Genomic DNA, 14,710 nt, shown 5'->3' with positions numbered 1-14,710 from the left:
AAATTAAAGCATTGAAATAGGTTTTCCATATAATTTGCGTGAATTTGGGTTTCTGCTGCTTTTTAGTTTGAATATGTATGAGATGTACTGTATGCACATACAACCTATCCCCGGCTCCCATGCCCATGATCTTTATATGCAGTTGTCTGAAAAGGCAGATCCAGAACACATTTCATGAGTAAACTGTTCCAGGCCTGAGGTGAAGTAACTGCCACATGTGTTGTGTAGGCAAAAGAAATGGCTCACCATATGAGTTTTTACAAATTTTTTTAGCTAAATCAGACATACTAGTACAAACGGAAAATCTGTCTTTTAGGACATTTGTGCGAATTTGTGGAGGCCCTTTGGTTTGTAAACCATTGAATTGAATACAATAAGCTTTTTTATTTATTTTTTTTTTTACATCTGGAAATGTATTTGTCTTCATTTTAGAAATAGTTGAAGTGTCAATCAGTAAAATGTATTAATAATTTTTAATTCCAGGTTTGCAATGACATTGGAAATTGTTCATAGAGAGAAAAATTTAGGCCGTGACTCCCCATTATGTTCACGTTGTGCTCAAATATAGTAGAGAAGGTTGGAGGGCCTTTGGTGGACCTGGTACAGTACCATCTGACCCTCTGTGTAAATTAGGTTCTGCCATTGGTAGCCCTAGCTTGTGTCACAGGGAACTTAAGGCAGTGGTCAACCTTATATTACAAAGCTTGATCTACTTCACCCTGTTCCCTCCACATCCCTCTGCAAGCATGCCCTCAGGTGGTGGGGGTTGGACAGAGAAGGTGGCAGAAGCTAGTCCGAATCATAGCAACAGCCATACAGGGTCAGAACAAAGGTCCATCTCGTCCAGGATCCTGCCACCCAAAAGTGACCAATGAGGGAATGAACAAAATGAAGTGTTCTGTTTCCTGTCACTAGTTCCCCGCTTCGGGTAACCAGAGGGTAGAGGCTTCATCCCTGCCCATAGGAGCTGATAGCTATGGCTGGACCTGTCTTTCATGAACTCATCAAGTTCTTTTTTGAACCCTGTTGAAACCTTGGCCTTCACAACCTTCCCTGGCAGGTTGACTGTGCATTGCGTGAAACAAATACTTTTGTTAATCTTCAACCTCTTGTCTAATAATGTCACTTTGTAACACCTAGGTATTGTGTTATGGGGAGTAATTGACTTCCTTTTCTACTCTCTCCACACCAGTCATGATTTTATAGACCTCTGTTGTAGCCAACACCAGCACCCTTTATTCGTCTCTTTTCCAAGCTGAAAATCCCAGGTTTAATATTATGTCCTTAGATGGCAGTGTTCCTTCCCCCTGCAGAGGGAGAATTCTCTGATGGCAATCTCCAGGCACCTTAAGACTACTTTGCATCACTTAGCAGACTGGAAAAGCTAGCCCTTAGTATTTGTCAAGCAGTGGGACCAATAGACCTGCTGGGCCCTTGGGCATAGGGAGTGGTGGCTCTGTACCCTCAGAAGGGGTGAGGTCTGGGGTGGCAGAGGCATGGCTGAGGCTAGCCTCCCCCAGGTAACTTCAGTGCCTCCTGGTGCATGCAGTGTCTAGTTCAGGCAGCCTTCAGTGCTGTCAGGAGCATGTTGTGGGGCTCCAACAGTGATTTAAGGTTATCCATGGCTCTATCCACGAGCACTTCCACAGTAGCAGAAGCGGCAGGCAGGAAATTAGAAGAGATCTGATGACTTTTATTAAACATATTAGAGTCAGATTATAGCACAACGTGAATATTTAACTGCAGTGAATGGACAGAGATTTAAAATTGTATTCCATCTTTGATTTTGTTTTCCACACAGTCAGAGTACCAAAACTCTGTGGTGACATTGGTTCAGCTGACATACAAATGTGTAAATCAGAGCAGTTTAAAACCACCTGGAGTCTCCACTATATTGTGAAACTTGCACTATATCTGAGATAGTGTTTGGCACTAAACCTTGGCTGCAGGGGTCTGCTTTAACAAATGTCTTTTGTGCTAACTGGCACAGCAGATATATTCATGTGTTACAGCTCACCTGCAGAAATAGGCTTTAAGACTATCTAGTTTGTGTAATCTCAGTGGTACCATCCAACTCTTTGGCAAGATTTCTCTCATTAAGTTCTAACAGAGGGTGATGAGTTATTTAAATATGCTCTCTACATTGCTCAAAATGTTATATAGATCCTGCTGATAATGTGTATAATGATCCTTTGGAATTCTAACAATAAATGAGAGTCGGATAGTGACTGCTTTTATTATGTGTATTGCGTGTTTCCAGTGTATACTCTTCTAATCTATGTAACTAATAAAGTGGCAATAAAAACAAACTTAAAAAAGGCAGGATTTCTCCTAAATAAATACATTCACAATTTACTGAAGTGTGTTCCACCCACCCACTACAGAATTCACATTTACATTAATGAGCACATGAAGAGAGTATACCACCTAAAATTATCTGCATACATTTAATAGCCTAACCCAGAAAAGCAGTGATTTTAGTAATTTTGACAGACTATCTCTAAGCGCAGCCAGCTTTTGACCTCTCTAATAAGCTAAAATTAAAGTCCGGAAGTTGAGTGTTTGGGTGATGGGATATAGTACTACTTCTCTAAGTCCCATATAAACCGTATGCACAGTTAGAGCTTTATTCAACAAAATTACTTGCTTTATAATTTTAGGGATTTTAGTAGTTTGGGGTGGCCATGATTCCCTATCTGTGTTCCCTGTAAGCTGAGCACTTGGGCAGCTGCCCATGAAAGAGTCAGGCTCCCTAGCAGAGCTCTCACAGTCGCCCACAGTGGGCAGCATTTGTGTCTATTGGTGGTGCACATCCACACATGCCTTAGTCCACGTAAGAAAATCTATTTTGCCCAAGATGGAAAAAAAGAGAGGAAACACTGTTTCCTGCTGCTTTGTACTTCGTGTCGTCTGTGCATATAAAATGGTACCATTCTGATATGGCAGCATTTTATACTTGCTCTGCTTAGGTGCCGGTGACTACACAAAGTACAAGACAGTAGTGAATCAGGCCCATGGTGTGTGAGATTTGAGAATGTTAATCTGAATCTGGAAAATTGCCAGGGAAAGGTGCTGTGAGGAGTTGTGCTGTCTGTTCATGTCCAGGAATTGTACATTTGTAAAGAAAAGTGGATTAGGATAATGTAATAAACCTACATTTGTTTTTCTGTCCTAACAATAATAACCCCTTTCATGGGTTCCAGTGCATGAACCCACTCTGTGCTGTAACCATAACAATAAAGTGAGACGTAGTTGGGTTAAAGTGTTTTGGAGTTAGCTAAAGACGTAAGTAACAGAGAGGAAGCCGTGCTAGTCTATACACTATCAAAACAAAAAGCAGTCAAGTAGCACTTTAAAGACTAGCAAAATAGTTTATTAGGTGAGCTTTCGTGGGACAGACCAGAACAGACCAGGTCTGTTCTGGTCTGGCTATGGTCTGAAGAAGTGGGTCTGACCCACGGAAGCTCGCCTAATAAACTATTTTGCTAGTCTTTAAAGTGCTACTTGACTGCTTTTTGTTTCTAAAGATATAAGGTCAGGCGTGATTATATTTAATGTGTGTTGTATTATTTAGTCACTGTTTCATATGTAGTCAGGTGTATGCATCTGAGGAGAACATTTCCTCAAGTAAGTGGTTTTCTAAATCAGCGTATTTCCAAATCAGCACCTGTACGGTAATTTACCTTGCTGCAGAGTTTGCTGCTTGTAGCCATGGGCAAAAATTTTGGGAAGTGTTCCATCTTAAGTGTTATGAGTATATCCTTGTTTCATTTTAGATGAATAAGCAACTGAAGATTTAGCACAAATTACTATTTTGTAGTATATATTTGTGCCTTAAAGTCATAAATACTTTTTCTGTACAACTGTAAAGCTGTATTCTTGGTTTATTAACTGTTCTGCTTAGATTTTTTCTTAGATAAATGATGATCACATGAAATATGAATTATATCCATGATGGGTTTTACATCTGTTTTATCTTACAGTGAGTCACTTAACAAGGGCAATTTAATGGTGAAAATAGTAAGGGTTGAATTATGAAAGTAATAAGGGGCAAGACTGAGGGATGTATTCTTCTTATGTATACATAAGCATAATTGTCACGAATATTAACACAAATACAAGCGGGTACAGAGAGAAAAAGAGAGCTGCTCAGAAATACCCACAAAAATAAGGGTATGGTGTTGTGCAACTAAAAAGGCAGACCATAAGACAACTCAAAGATTAACTTTTGTTGATCACTTACCTATGCAATGGCTTCTCTCACAACTTGCTCTGAATCCCAGTCAAAGGCTGGGAGTGAGGAGGGTGTTTAAAGTTATTTCAGATTATGATTTGATACATACACGTAAGGGTTTGTGTGAGCTTTGGTCTGGTAACTCTCATGCAACAGTAATATTCTTTCTTCCATCACTCTGGCCTCTCCGCTGAACTGAGACACTTGTTTTAGGTAAAATAAAGACTGGAAAAGAAGAATATTTCATAGTGAGGAACCACAACAGCAGCACTCAGCACAGCTGTGAAACGGGTGCACCTGTGCTGAACAGGTGTTGCTCTGCAGATTCTTATACCTCTGTCATAATTTTGCAGTAAATCATGTCGCCGCATATGTGTTTGTTCTTAAATTCTGTTGACAAGTCAAGTCAAATACAGATTGAAACTCCCTTGTCTGGCGCACACTTATCTGGCAACATCCCTGGTCAGACGGGACAATTGAGGTTGCTTGACCGGAGAGCAGCCGGGGAACCCCAGCAGCCCTGCAGCAGGAAGTCAGAAGTGGCATAGAGCCCTGCCAGTAGTCTCAGCTGTGGAGACCCTGGCCAGGGGTGGGGGGACTCTGGTAGACCTGTGACTGGGAGCCGGGTGGGGCTTGGAGCCCCGCTGTTAGCCCCAGCTGCAGGGACTTCAGCCACCCTATGGCAGGGAGCTGACTGGGCACTGAGCTCCCCTGTCAGCCCCATAACCACAGGGACCCTTGCCGCAGTGGGGAAGCCCTGCAGACAGCTGGCCTGACCTCCCGTCGTCCAGCAAATACACTCATCCGGGGCCACTCGTGTCCCAAGGGTGCAGGAAAAGGGAGGTACAACCTGTAGATTTAGCATTGTCACTTTTCCTTACATGGTCAACAACAGTTAAGGACAGCCACAAAAGACCAGAATGAAGGTGTCTTTTAGTGGCCATGTAGAATCGTGCATGGTGGAAGTGTTCTATCATGTTTTCATTAGAGAGGATAACAACACTGAATTGGGAACAATCAGCATTTTAGTATAAACAGAGTGAAAACTAACAATGAATAGTGCAAGGAATTTTTCTAAAGGAGTGTGATATCACATGTCCTTTAACATGACAAGTAGGGGGCTTCTGATATTTTGAACCTTTTATATGGCCTCCACTGTCGGGCACTGTACAAGACAGAAGTGTAAGAATATTCTTTTGTTCTTGTCATAGTAACTGGATTTTACATCAATTTTGGACCAATGTTGGAAGTCAACTGTCAGCTTCCAGTAGTATAATCTAAATAATAAAATCAGTAGAGACTCAGAACAGTACGGGGAGATATAAATGAAATTGTCACCTTTGCCCTTCATTTTTCAGATCTAATACAAAGCTCTTAGCTTCTGGTATTTATGTTTATTGATATTGATGGATGTGATTAGTTTCAGTGTAGCAATAACTAATTTTGCTTTATTGGATCCTACAGTCATATGAGTGGCCAAATTTTGCAGCAAAGTTAATCATCCTATTATTCATCATATCACTATAGTGATTAGAAGTAAAAGCCTTGGGCAGTGTTCAGGCTGAAATCAGCCCTTTATCCATAGAATTGGGCCAAGCAACTGGAATTTAAGCATCCCTACACTATTTGCTAGGTAAAGAGGTATCGTAGCACCTCAGACACCACCAGGAACTGTGGCACCTGGGGAATAGATCATAACCCCAATGACAAATCACTACATCCAAATTCTACCTTATTCATTTTTTCTCCTCTTTCTGTCTCATTATCTGCAATTAAAAGAAAACATATATAAGTTCTGGTGTCTATTTTTAGGTATAGCAATAGAACCTCCATATTATTGTTCAAAAAAAAAGCCCAACCCCAAAATCTGTATTTCTTTTGCAACACATACATAAACCTAACTCACTGAAAATAATAGGAAAGGAAAAGGAGAAAGCCGAAACAGGAATCCTACTTTATTATTGACCTTCCTCACTAATAGATCTCTATAACGTCAGGTAGCAAATGATGACCAAGTGCTTTTCAACCTGAATCAGAACATTTCTGAAATAGCATCTTCAGTGTTAGTTTACTAGTTATAGTTCAATGAAATCACTGGAGAAGGATGCATTTTCCAAAGGACAAAATACCTTTAAGTATGCTCATTTGTGTAGGTAATGAATCTAATTACCCTTCTGAGTTCGATAGATTTCAAGAATTCTTATATTCTCCTTCTCTCACTGCTATCATAAAAAATCAGTAAGTCATAGAACCAATATGTTTAAAAGATCGACAATATTACATTGTCTCAAAGTGTCTGATATTCAAATATATATGACATTGTTTGTAAAATTCAAGTTTTGTTATGCGTTTGCATCTTCCTACTTTAGCGGCTTTCTATAATATTTATCTGTCTTACTGCCCTCTAAGTACATCTTTTTGTCATGGTGAAATACCACTACATGTTCTCATATGTTTTTACAGAAGCGGGTGGTAAGAAGCTGCGGAGTACCGTCCAGAGAAGCACAGAAACTGGGTTGGCTGTGGAAATGAGAAACTGGATGACACGCCAGGCCAGCCGGGAATCCACAGATGGCAGCATGAACAGCTACAGTTCTGAGGGAAAGTGAGTCAGATTAATTGATTATGACGAACTTGTCTTACATTTCTTCACTGAACTAGTCCTATTAAAAAAAAAAAAAAGAGTTCAATCCTGAAGTCCATAGTCAGGGCATACTTCCCATTTAAACCAGTTTACTTCTTGGAGGCTTTCCTAGTAAAAACAATGTCTAAAGTGTTCTTCTGTGATAATGGCGGTATCTCCTACTGTCTATGTGCAAATAGTTAATGTCACTTCTGCAGCACCATCCCCAAGAGAGTTCTCCGTAGGTCTAGGATCTGAGGGTACAGGTTGGGAGGAGTACAGGTGGGTATATTTAGTGCATCATACCACTTGTAAACTGGTGGAAAATCTGCCATCAGGAGTCTTTCTGTACTGTGAATCCTCCTTTGGGCTGGACCTTTTACACATCTCCCATGATCCACAAGTTCTATTATCTGAAGCTACCTTTTCCCAAATACCTCTACCTATACTAAAATAACCTGCTGGGAAGTTGTCAAAGTGGCCCTTTGTGTATTTTAGAGTGGGCATGTGTACCGTAAAGATTTAGCCCTATATTTTTTAACTTCCTACACTGTGCTTTTTTCAAGAGGGCTCAGGTTAAAATTGTTAAAATACCTTGCAATTTAAACTGTTCTGTTTCCTTTAGTCTGATTTTCCCAGGCGTGCGATTGGCCTCAGATAGCCAGTTCAGTGATTTTCTGGATGGACTGGGCCCTGCTCAGCTAGTAGGACGTCAAACCTTGGCAACACCATCTATGGGTAAGAATTCATGTCTTGCAGTAATCTTTATGGTCTAGTAATTAAAGAACAGTACTAGGAGAGATGAATTCTAGGTCTGGCCATGCCATAGATTGTTTGTTTGATCTGGAACAAGTCAGCAAGGGCCAAATTTTCAAAAGTTTATTTTAATTATTGGCACTTCATCTTCAGATGGAATTGGTGATTGTTTTGGATGCTCAACAGCTCTGAAATCAGGACCGGGGAGACTAAAGCTGCATATTGAAATATTCATACTGAAATATTCAAGTAATCAAAACAAGAGGGCCAATTTTGTAATTTAAGTACTTAAATGTCCCATTCATAAAATGACAATAATATTACATACGCTCTGGTCTGAGCAGTGGAAAATCGTCTAGTGAAAAGTGCTACTTAATTACAAAAAATTTACTTATTGTTCATTTAATCTAAACGTACAAACATCTTTTGATGCATATTTCTTTTTAACTAGAAAGTTGACGTAAATAGTTTTACAACAGCTTTGCAAGTGTATTTTAATGGCTGTCAGCTCACTGAAGTTTACGTAAAGGTGAAAATAAATTTAATTTAGACTAGGGGAGAGAAACCAAGATGAAGACATTATCTGTAATGGGTTTTGTACTGTACAGCATGTCAAATATCAGTAGGACAACACCTTTGGAGAGTATCTGTTAGAGTTAATTCCTTATTTACTTTGTTGATTTTATGTGAAAGAAACAAGATGTCATACATTAATTCTATAACATGTCATTAGTTTAAATATGATCAGATATTCTTGAATTGCAGTGTTTCAAAACTTTCCTCTCCCAGGTGATATTCAGGTAGGAATGATGGACAAAAAAGGACAGTTGGAGGTAGAAATAATACGAGCCCGTGGCCTTGTTGTAAAACCAGGTTCAAAGACACTGCCAGGTAAGAAAAGAAGAATACATCTATGCAACTAGGAATGTACTGGTAACACAATAAGTTCTGTCTGTAGCAAAACTTCTGAGGCTTTACTGTTCGAGTGAAATCCATTAACACATAGCTAATAGCACTGGGGTATAGCATTTGCTGTAAATTGAAATGTAAAGACGTACTGACCTCGTATAAAAGCTTACATGTAAAGATTGAGTTTCAGCTTCAGGAGACAATGTTAACAGTAAATGCCTACTGTGATGCTGTGCTCTGGATTGCCACTAAAGGAGTAAAGCTGTTTTAATAACAGCAAATATCTCATTGGCTAGGGGGCAGGGAAGGGAATTGTGCGGAAGATGTGACATAAATAATTTAAGGAAGATGGGGAAGTTAACAAAATGCTTAGGTTAGATAGACCCTCTAGAAAGCAGAATGGTACCCAACGTTTATTTTCTTCTCTTTTTGCAGTATATTGTCCTACCATGTTAGTATATAATGTTGATTGAAGGTGATAGTACAATGATATGTTTAGCAAATTCTTCTATCAAAACAGAAATCAGTTCAGAATCTCTCTTGCCATAGATTTTTGTCTTGCAGATCATGTAAAAACATAAACAACTTGCAGCTTGATCCAAAGCCCACCGAAGTGTGTCTTTTTGTTTATTTAATGGATTTTGGATCGGACCATAATTTAGTGACACAGAGTCTACATCTACATGGGAAGCCTCTGTTGACAGAAGTCACTGTAGACAGAGAAACCTTGGCTGTACCTCTGTCGACAAATGCATTCACACACAAAGTAGCTCAAAAGAGCAATGCAGGCTGTCGACAGAGAGCAGCCAGACTGCCCTGCCCTCTCTCGACAGAACGGCTGACCGGAAGCTGTGCGAATAGGGTTGCCCGGGGAACCAGAAGCCCTCTCTGTCAACAGAACTGTCTACACAGGCACTCTGTCAACAAAACACTATCAACAGAGGGTCCTGTGGCACCGTATAGACTAACAGAAAAGTTTTGAGTGTGAGCTTTTGTGAGCACAGACTCACTTCATCAGATGCTGGTCTTGGAAATCTGCAGGGCCAGGTATAAATAAGCCAGAGCAAGGGTGGGGATAACAAGGTTAGCTCAGTCAGCAAGGGTGAGGCTTACTACCAGCAGTTGATCTGGAGGAGTGAATGGCTACCCCTCCGATACTGTCAACAGATGCATTACACTTGATCAGGGAGAGGTATAATGCTGCCGGCTGAACATCTGGGTTTTGTCGACAAACTCTCAATAGAGTTCTTTAACCATGTAGACGCTCCATGGGTTTTGTTGACAGAAGCTGCCCGTGTAGACATAGCCATACCTTTCATTGAAGAAATATTTCAAATGCTGAAAAGGTTTGTAATTTGATGTACATGAATATTACATAAGAATAAATGTTCACAGTTACTTGCTGTATTTGTGGACTTGTTTAATTCAGATATTCTTCTGTTAAATGACAGGACTCAGCAAATGGTGACACAGCAAAATCTGGATTAGCCTTTTGCTTACTCTTATTTGTTTTCCTCCCTCTAAGCACCATACGTAAAGGTGTATCTATTAGAAAATGGAGCCTGCATAGCCAAAAAGAAAACAAAGGTTGCAAGAAAAACACTGGAACCTCTTTATCAGCAGCTTTTGTCATTTGAAGAAAGCCCACAAGGAAAAGTTTTACAGGTAAATTACATCAGTGTGCTTGTCTATCTGAAAGCGTTTCACTTGGACAATTCTCACTGAATGAGGCCAAGACTTCAAGTCATGTTATTGTTCTCCAATCCTCTTATTTTCAAAGCCTTGCTGGGCAGATATGCTTTATTGGTGACTATCCAGTATGAGGTTCTTCGTGAACAATGATGAGGATATGCAGGCAAATGAGAACATGCACAGGAATGGATTTAACTGTCAGGCTGCAACTTTATTAAGCTTAATGCCCTGGGAGGGGTGTTACCTTACCCCATCTCCCTGGACTAGGCCTTTAACTGGGTACAATGTCAAGTTTGCATGGCTCCTTTGAGGTAGTCAACATAGGGTAGACTTTTTCACTTTGCCAAATCATCTCACCCTCCTCCTGTAATGGCAAGAAAAGGCACTAGAAAGAGATCTTGGTCTGCAAAGTCTTCAAGTCTTCCTTTTTTCTGTAGATCTTTTCCCACCAGCTAAGTCCCTGATTTCTGGTCATTGGCTCTTTTGGCTTTTATCTGCACTGTACAGTGGGTGCAAATTGTGATGAACTAAACATCCATACAATTCCTAAGTCCTGTTCCTGTTTAAATTGACTATGTGTTTGCAATGGTGCCGAAAAAACTAACAAGGCTCGGCCAGTTCTACACCAACAAAAAAACAAATCTTTCCTGACCTCTAAAACAGTTCCATGTCATTGCAGAACTACGGTTCCTGTATTATAGGAAGGCAGGGCGGGCTTAACTAAAATGGAATAAGAGGCTCAAGAAACCCTGGACCCTTGCTGAGAATAATGATAGTGGGAAGCAAGGAGTCAGTCTGCTCCCATCTTCCTCTGGCTGAACAGTAGGTGGTGAAGTGCTCAGGCAGAGGAGGGGCCTAGCCATAGATATATTTCTCCTTTTATTCCAAAGCTGTCCAGGACTTGAGAATTCAGTCTAGTGTCCAACCTATTATACTGTATGGATGGCATTAGTACAAACGTATTCTGTCTGTAATAAATTTATGGGTCTCAAGTTTTAATTCTTCTTTACCATGATTAAATAGGTTTACAGCCCAGAGAACTTTGGCTCTACCATTGTAGCAGAATCAGGGCTAATCCGTGCCAAAAGTCAAATATTCCACCTTTCTTTAGGATTGTTGTTTTGTGAATAAGTAACCGGTTAGATCTGGTGCATCCTGTTCTTCAGATGTAAGCTTTCATATTTGTTGCTGAAACTTTTCTATCTTTTTGTTTTGTTTTCCAACAGATAATTGTTTGGGGAGACTATGGACGTATGGATCACAAATCCTTTATGGGAGTGGCACAGATACTTTTAGATGAACTGGACCTGTCAAATATGGTGATTGGATGGTTCAAACTTTTCCCCCCTTCCTCCTTAGTTGATCCAACTTTAGCTCCTCTTACTAGGCGAGCTTCCCAGTCATCGCTTGAGAGTTCAACAGGACCTTCTTATGCTCGCTCATAGCAGCTGTGAAACTGTTGTCATAGCAACCAGCGTTACAAAAAATAATTACAGGTCGCAAACCCTGGTAACACTGCATGCTTAATGTTGTGTCTTCTGAGCCTGTTTCTAGGGCTACCAAGCGATCCTGTGTTCTCAGAGGAAGTTGCACACATTGTGCACTAAGGAAGGCCCTCAGGTGAAAGCGTGGAGCTGTAAAGAACTAAAAGGGTTGGAATCCAGTGACACTTAGTTTTGGTCCAATCTGAAGCCATGGATTAAACTAAAAAAGTCGGCGTGTTTCAGGCAACGAAAGTCCTTTTCAATGGCATATCTGTTTTGTTGCTCCCTTTTAACTGCCCCCAAAGCCTGATAATACCACCAAAAAGGACCTACATCCCTCCCCCATGAAGCCATGTTACAAATCAGTGGAACAGAAGACATTGGAAGAACAACAGAAGGACGTAAGGCCATCGAAAAAGAAACATCAGCTGTCATTTGGGACAAAGACCAGCTACAACTCTTTGTATTAGAATGCTTTAAAAGTTATCATGGCAGGCTTCATAACTCCAGCTGTTGCTGCAGTGAAAGCCCAGGTGTGATGGGTTCTCTGAAAAATAAAATTCTTTAGATATTATGTACTGAAATTAACGAAACTCTTTTGCATGGACACAGATTTAGCTGAACACTTAAATTATTTTCTTGGGGCTGCAACTTGCAAAAAAAAAAGAATAAATCAGCCATTTTCAACAATTTATATTATTTTTAAAAATAAATTTCACTAGTGCATGGTTTTAAAGGGGAGAGAATGCAACAAGGTGATACAAAGACACACCACCTTTATAATTCTTTAAACCAATCATGATCTGTGTTTTTGCAGATGTATACTAAAATTAAAATATGACAATTTCTAGGTAATATTTACAATTCTGTTCATGTGACAAAAATACATGTAATATATTAAATTTATTTAAATGTAAAAGGTGCAAACCTTATAAAGTTCCACATTATGTGCAAATTGTACACTTCTTCCTCCTCTCTCTCTCTCTCTCTTCTGAATCTTCCTTTTGTTCTTTTTCCCTCTCTTACCTTCCAGGTTGATCCATTGTACCCTGAAATGCCTACCTTTTGATTATTACTCTCTTACGCCCCATATTTGGTTCAGAATTGCCAATTGTTCTGCATTTCTGAATTCTTGGACAAAAATATTGTTTAAGAGCTTACTTTTTTCAAGCATATTGAAAAGGATTTTGCAACATGGCTTGGGAGTACATTAAAGTAATTCAGCATGTATTTGATAAGATATTTGAACTTTTTGCAATTAATTGTACAGTGCATGGTAACTTATTTTCATTTTTTTTCTCACCTTCAAATTGAATTCTACAGCAAACTATTGGAGTCATGTGGCCATTGTAAGATGTCTTCAATAAATTTGTTTTCAGCACCAGCATCATTCATTCAAGGGTTGAATTATAATTTCTTGAAAGTGTTGGAGAGAGAAAAAAATAAATGTGTGATTTTTAGGAACTAAATTTCAGCAGTTTCGTTTGCTATGAGCCAAACAAATGGCTACATTTTTGGAGTTATATTAGCTAAAGTGAAGTTACTAATTCTTCGTAATTCTTCTGCTATAAAGTTCAGATTTTTCGTGGTCTATATTTGTGATGGCAAAGATGTAACTCGCAAGCATCAGTCTGCCATCAGAATGTCAAACTTTGATTTGTAATTGCCTTAAAGAAAGTAGCACACATACAATTGGACAGTTATTTGACACCATCACCACAACCCTCTCCATGTAGCAGTCATTTTTTTACCATTGGGTGGTGCTGCATGTCCAGGTTTCATGTTCACCTCTCATATTTAAAGGGAAGATAACTGGGTAACCTATAATGATATATTTTCTCTCTTTTTCTGGGGTTTTATATGCCTTCAACACATACATATTGGTTAATCTTGAAAATTTGCAATAATTTTTGAAATCTACATTGCATTTGACTTTAAATTAAGGCCATGCACACAAGATTATTCTGATTTTGTTTGAAAAAAATCTATTAATGTTGCCCATTAAAAATGTCCATGTTTCTTAAGAGTGTAAAAGTAACAAGAGTATCACTTTATATGCCTTTTAGTTTGTGGTGCAATACGATACACATAAAGACTATGTCTTGTCATTCTGAGATTGTATGCTGGATCAATGATATTTTAATGAACGGACTAGTAAAACTGTTCATTGAAATAATTTAGACACCTGTGTACCAGCAACAAATAAATGCTAAAGACATATATAGTCTATAATATTCCCCTAGAATTTTTTAAAGTACAAAACTATTTTCCTAATACTATCTTATGTAGTCACATGTTCTTTTATGCATATTCCTATATAAATTATTTCTAATTTTGAAAAAGACACGACCACAGGGAAGGGTTGTACATACTTGCATTAAGCAGTATTTATTTTAAAATTTAATTTAATTTTTTTTAATTTTCACACATCTGCAGCTCTACTTATGATTTAGTTGTGTAAATAGCACTATTCCAGTGATCACTGCTGTCTTGTACATAGAATGTTTTAAAAGCTAAAGGGAATTACAGCTGGGGAAAAAAGGGCAGATTAGGCCTACAATGAACACCAACTAATGTAAATCAAATTCATGCTGGTGATGGTATTTAACACTTTAAATAAAACATTTTCTTTACAGAATTGGTACCTGATGCTTTGTTTCTTTCCTAAGTGGGATGACTTTCATCATTCTTTAAAAGCAGTTATGATTTTCAGGAAGAAAAAAGATAGCAGTAGCTTTGATTTTCAGAACAAAAATGTCAAGGAAATACCAGTCTTAAAACTGCTACCATACTGCACTGCTCTCGCTGCCCCCAATGGCAGTTTTCATTGTCTAGTCACTGTATTTTAACATTACGCTGTAAAAAATTAAACTTCTGAGGACCACATTCTGCCCCACCTTTACATGTAGTAGAAAACCAGCACGGTGTTTCATCCTTGGATGAGGCAACACAGACCAGCCTAGCTTGAGCCCCCTTGTGCTCTCATAACAGGCCCTGAATAGCAGTGTGCAG

The 14,710-nt window shown here is 39.1% G+C and overlaps 1 protein-coding gene across 39 annotated transcripts in view; it reads left to right on the top strand.

Moving 5' to 3' along the window:
* RIMS2 (regulating synaptic membrane exocytosis 2) overlaps positions 1–14,278 on the top strand; it is a 724,335-nt gene extending 710,057 nt beyond the window's left edge. For all 39 annotated transcript variants that reach the window (XM_074986776.1, XM_074986775.1, XM_074986795.1 and 36 more), the window contains 5 exons: positions 6,698–6,839; positions 7,483–7,595; positions 8,403–8,504; positions 10,048–10,187; positions 11,441–14,278. In XM_074986776.1, the coding sequence (XP_074842877.1) occupies positions 6,698–6,839; positions 7,483–7,595; positions 8,403–8,504; positions 10,048–10,187; positions 11,441–11,659 (716 nt within the window). In that variant the 3' untranslated portion in view covers positions 11,660–14,278. The remainder of the gene's footprint in view (positions 1–6,697; positions 6,840–7,482; positions 7,596–8,402; positions 8,505–10,047; positions 10,188–11,440) is intronic.
* The last annotated feature ends 432 nt before the right edge of the window (positions 14,279–14,710 follow it).

Source organism: Carettochelys insculpta, chromosome 2, assembly GCF_033958435.1.
Source record: "Carettochelys insculpta isolate YL-2023 chromosome 2, ASM3395843v1, whole genome shotgun sequence".
Classification (NCBI taxonomy): domain Eukaryota; kingdom Metazoa; phylum Chordata; order Testudines; family Carettochelyidae; genus Carettochelys; species Carettochelys insculpta.
Note: the sequence above shows the minus strand (reverse complement) of the source record. Positions and strands in the feature narration are given on the sequence as shown.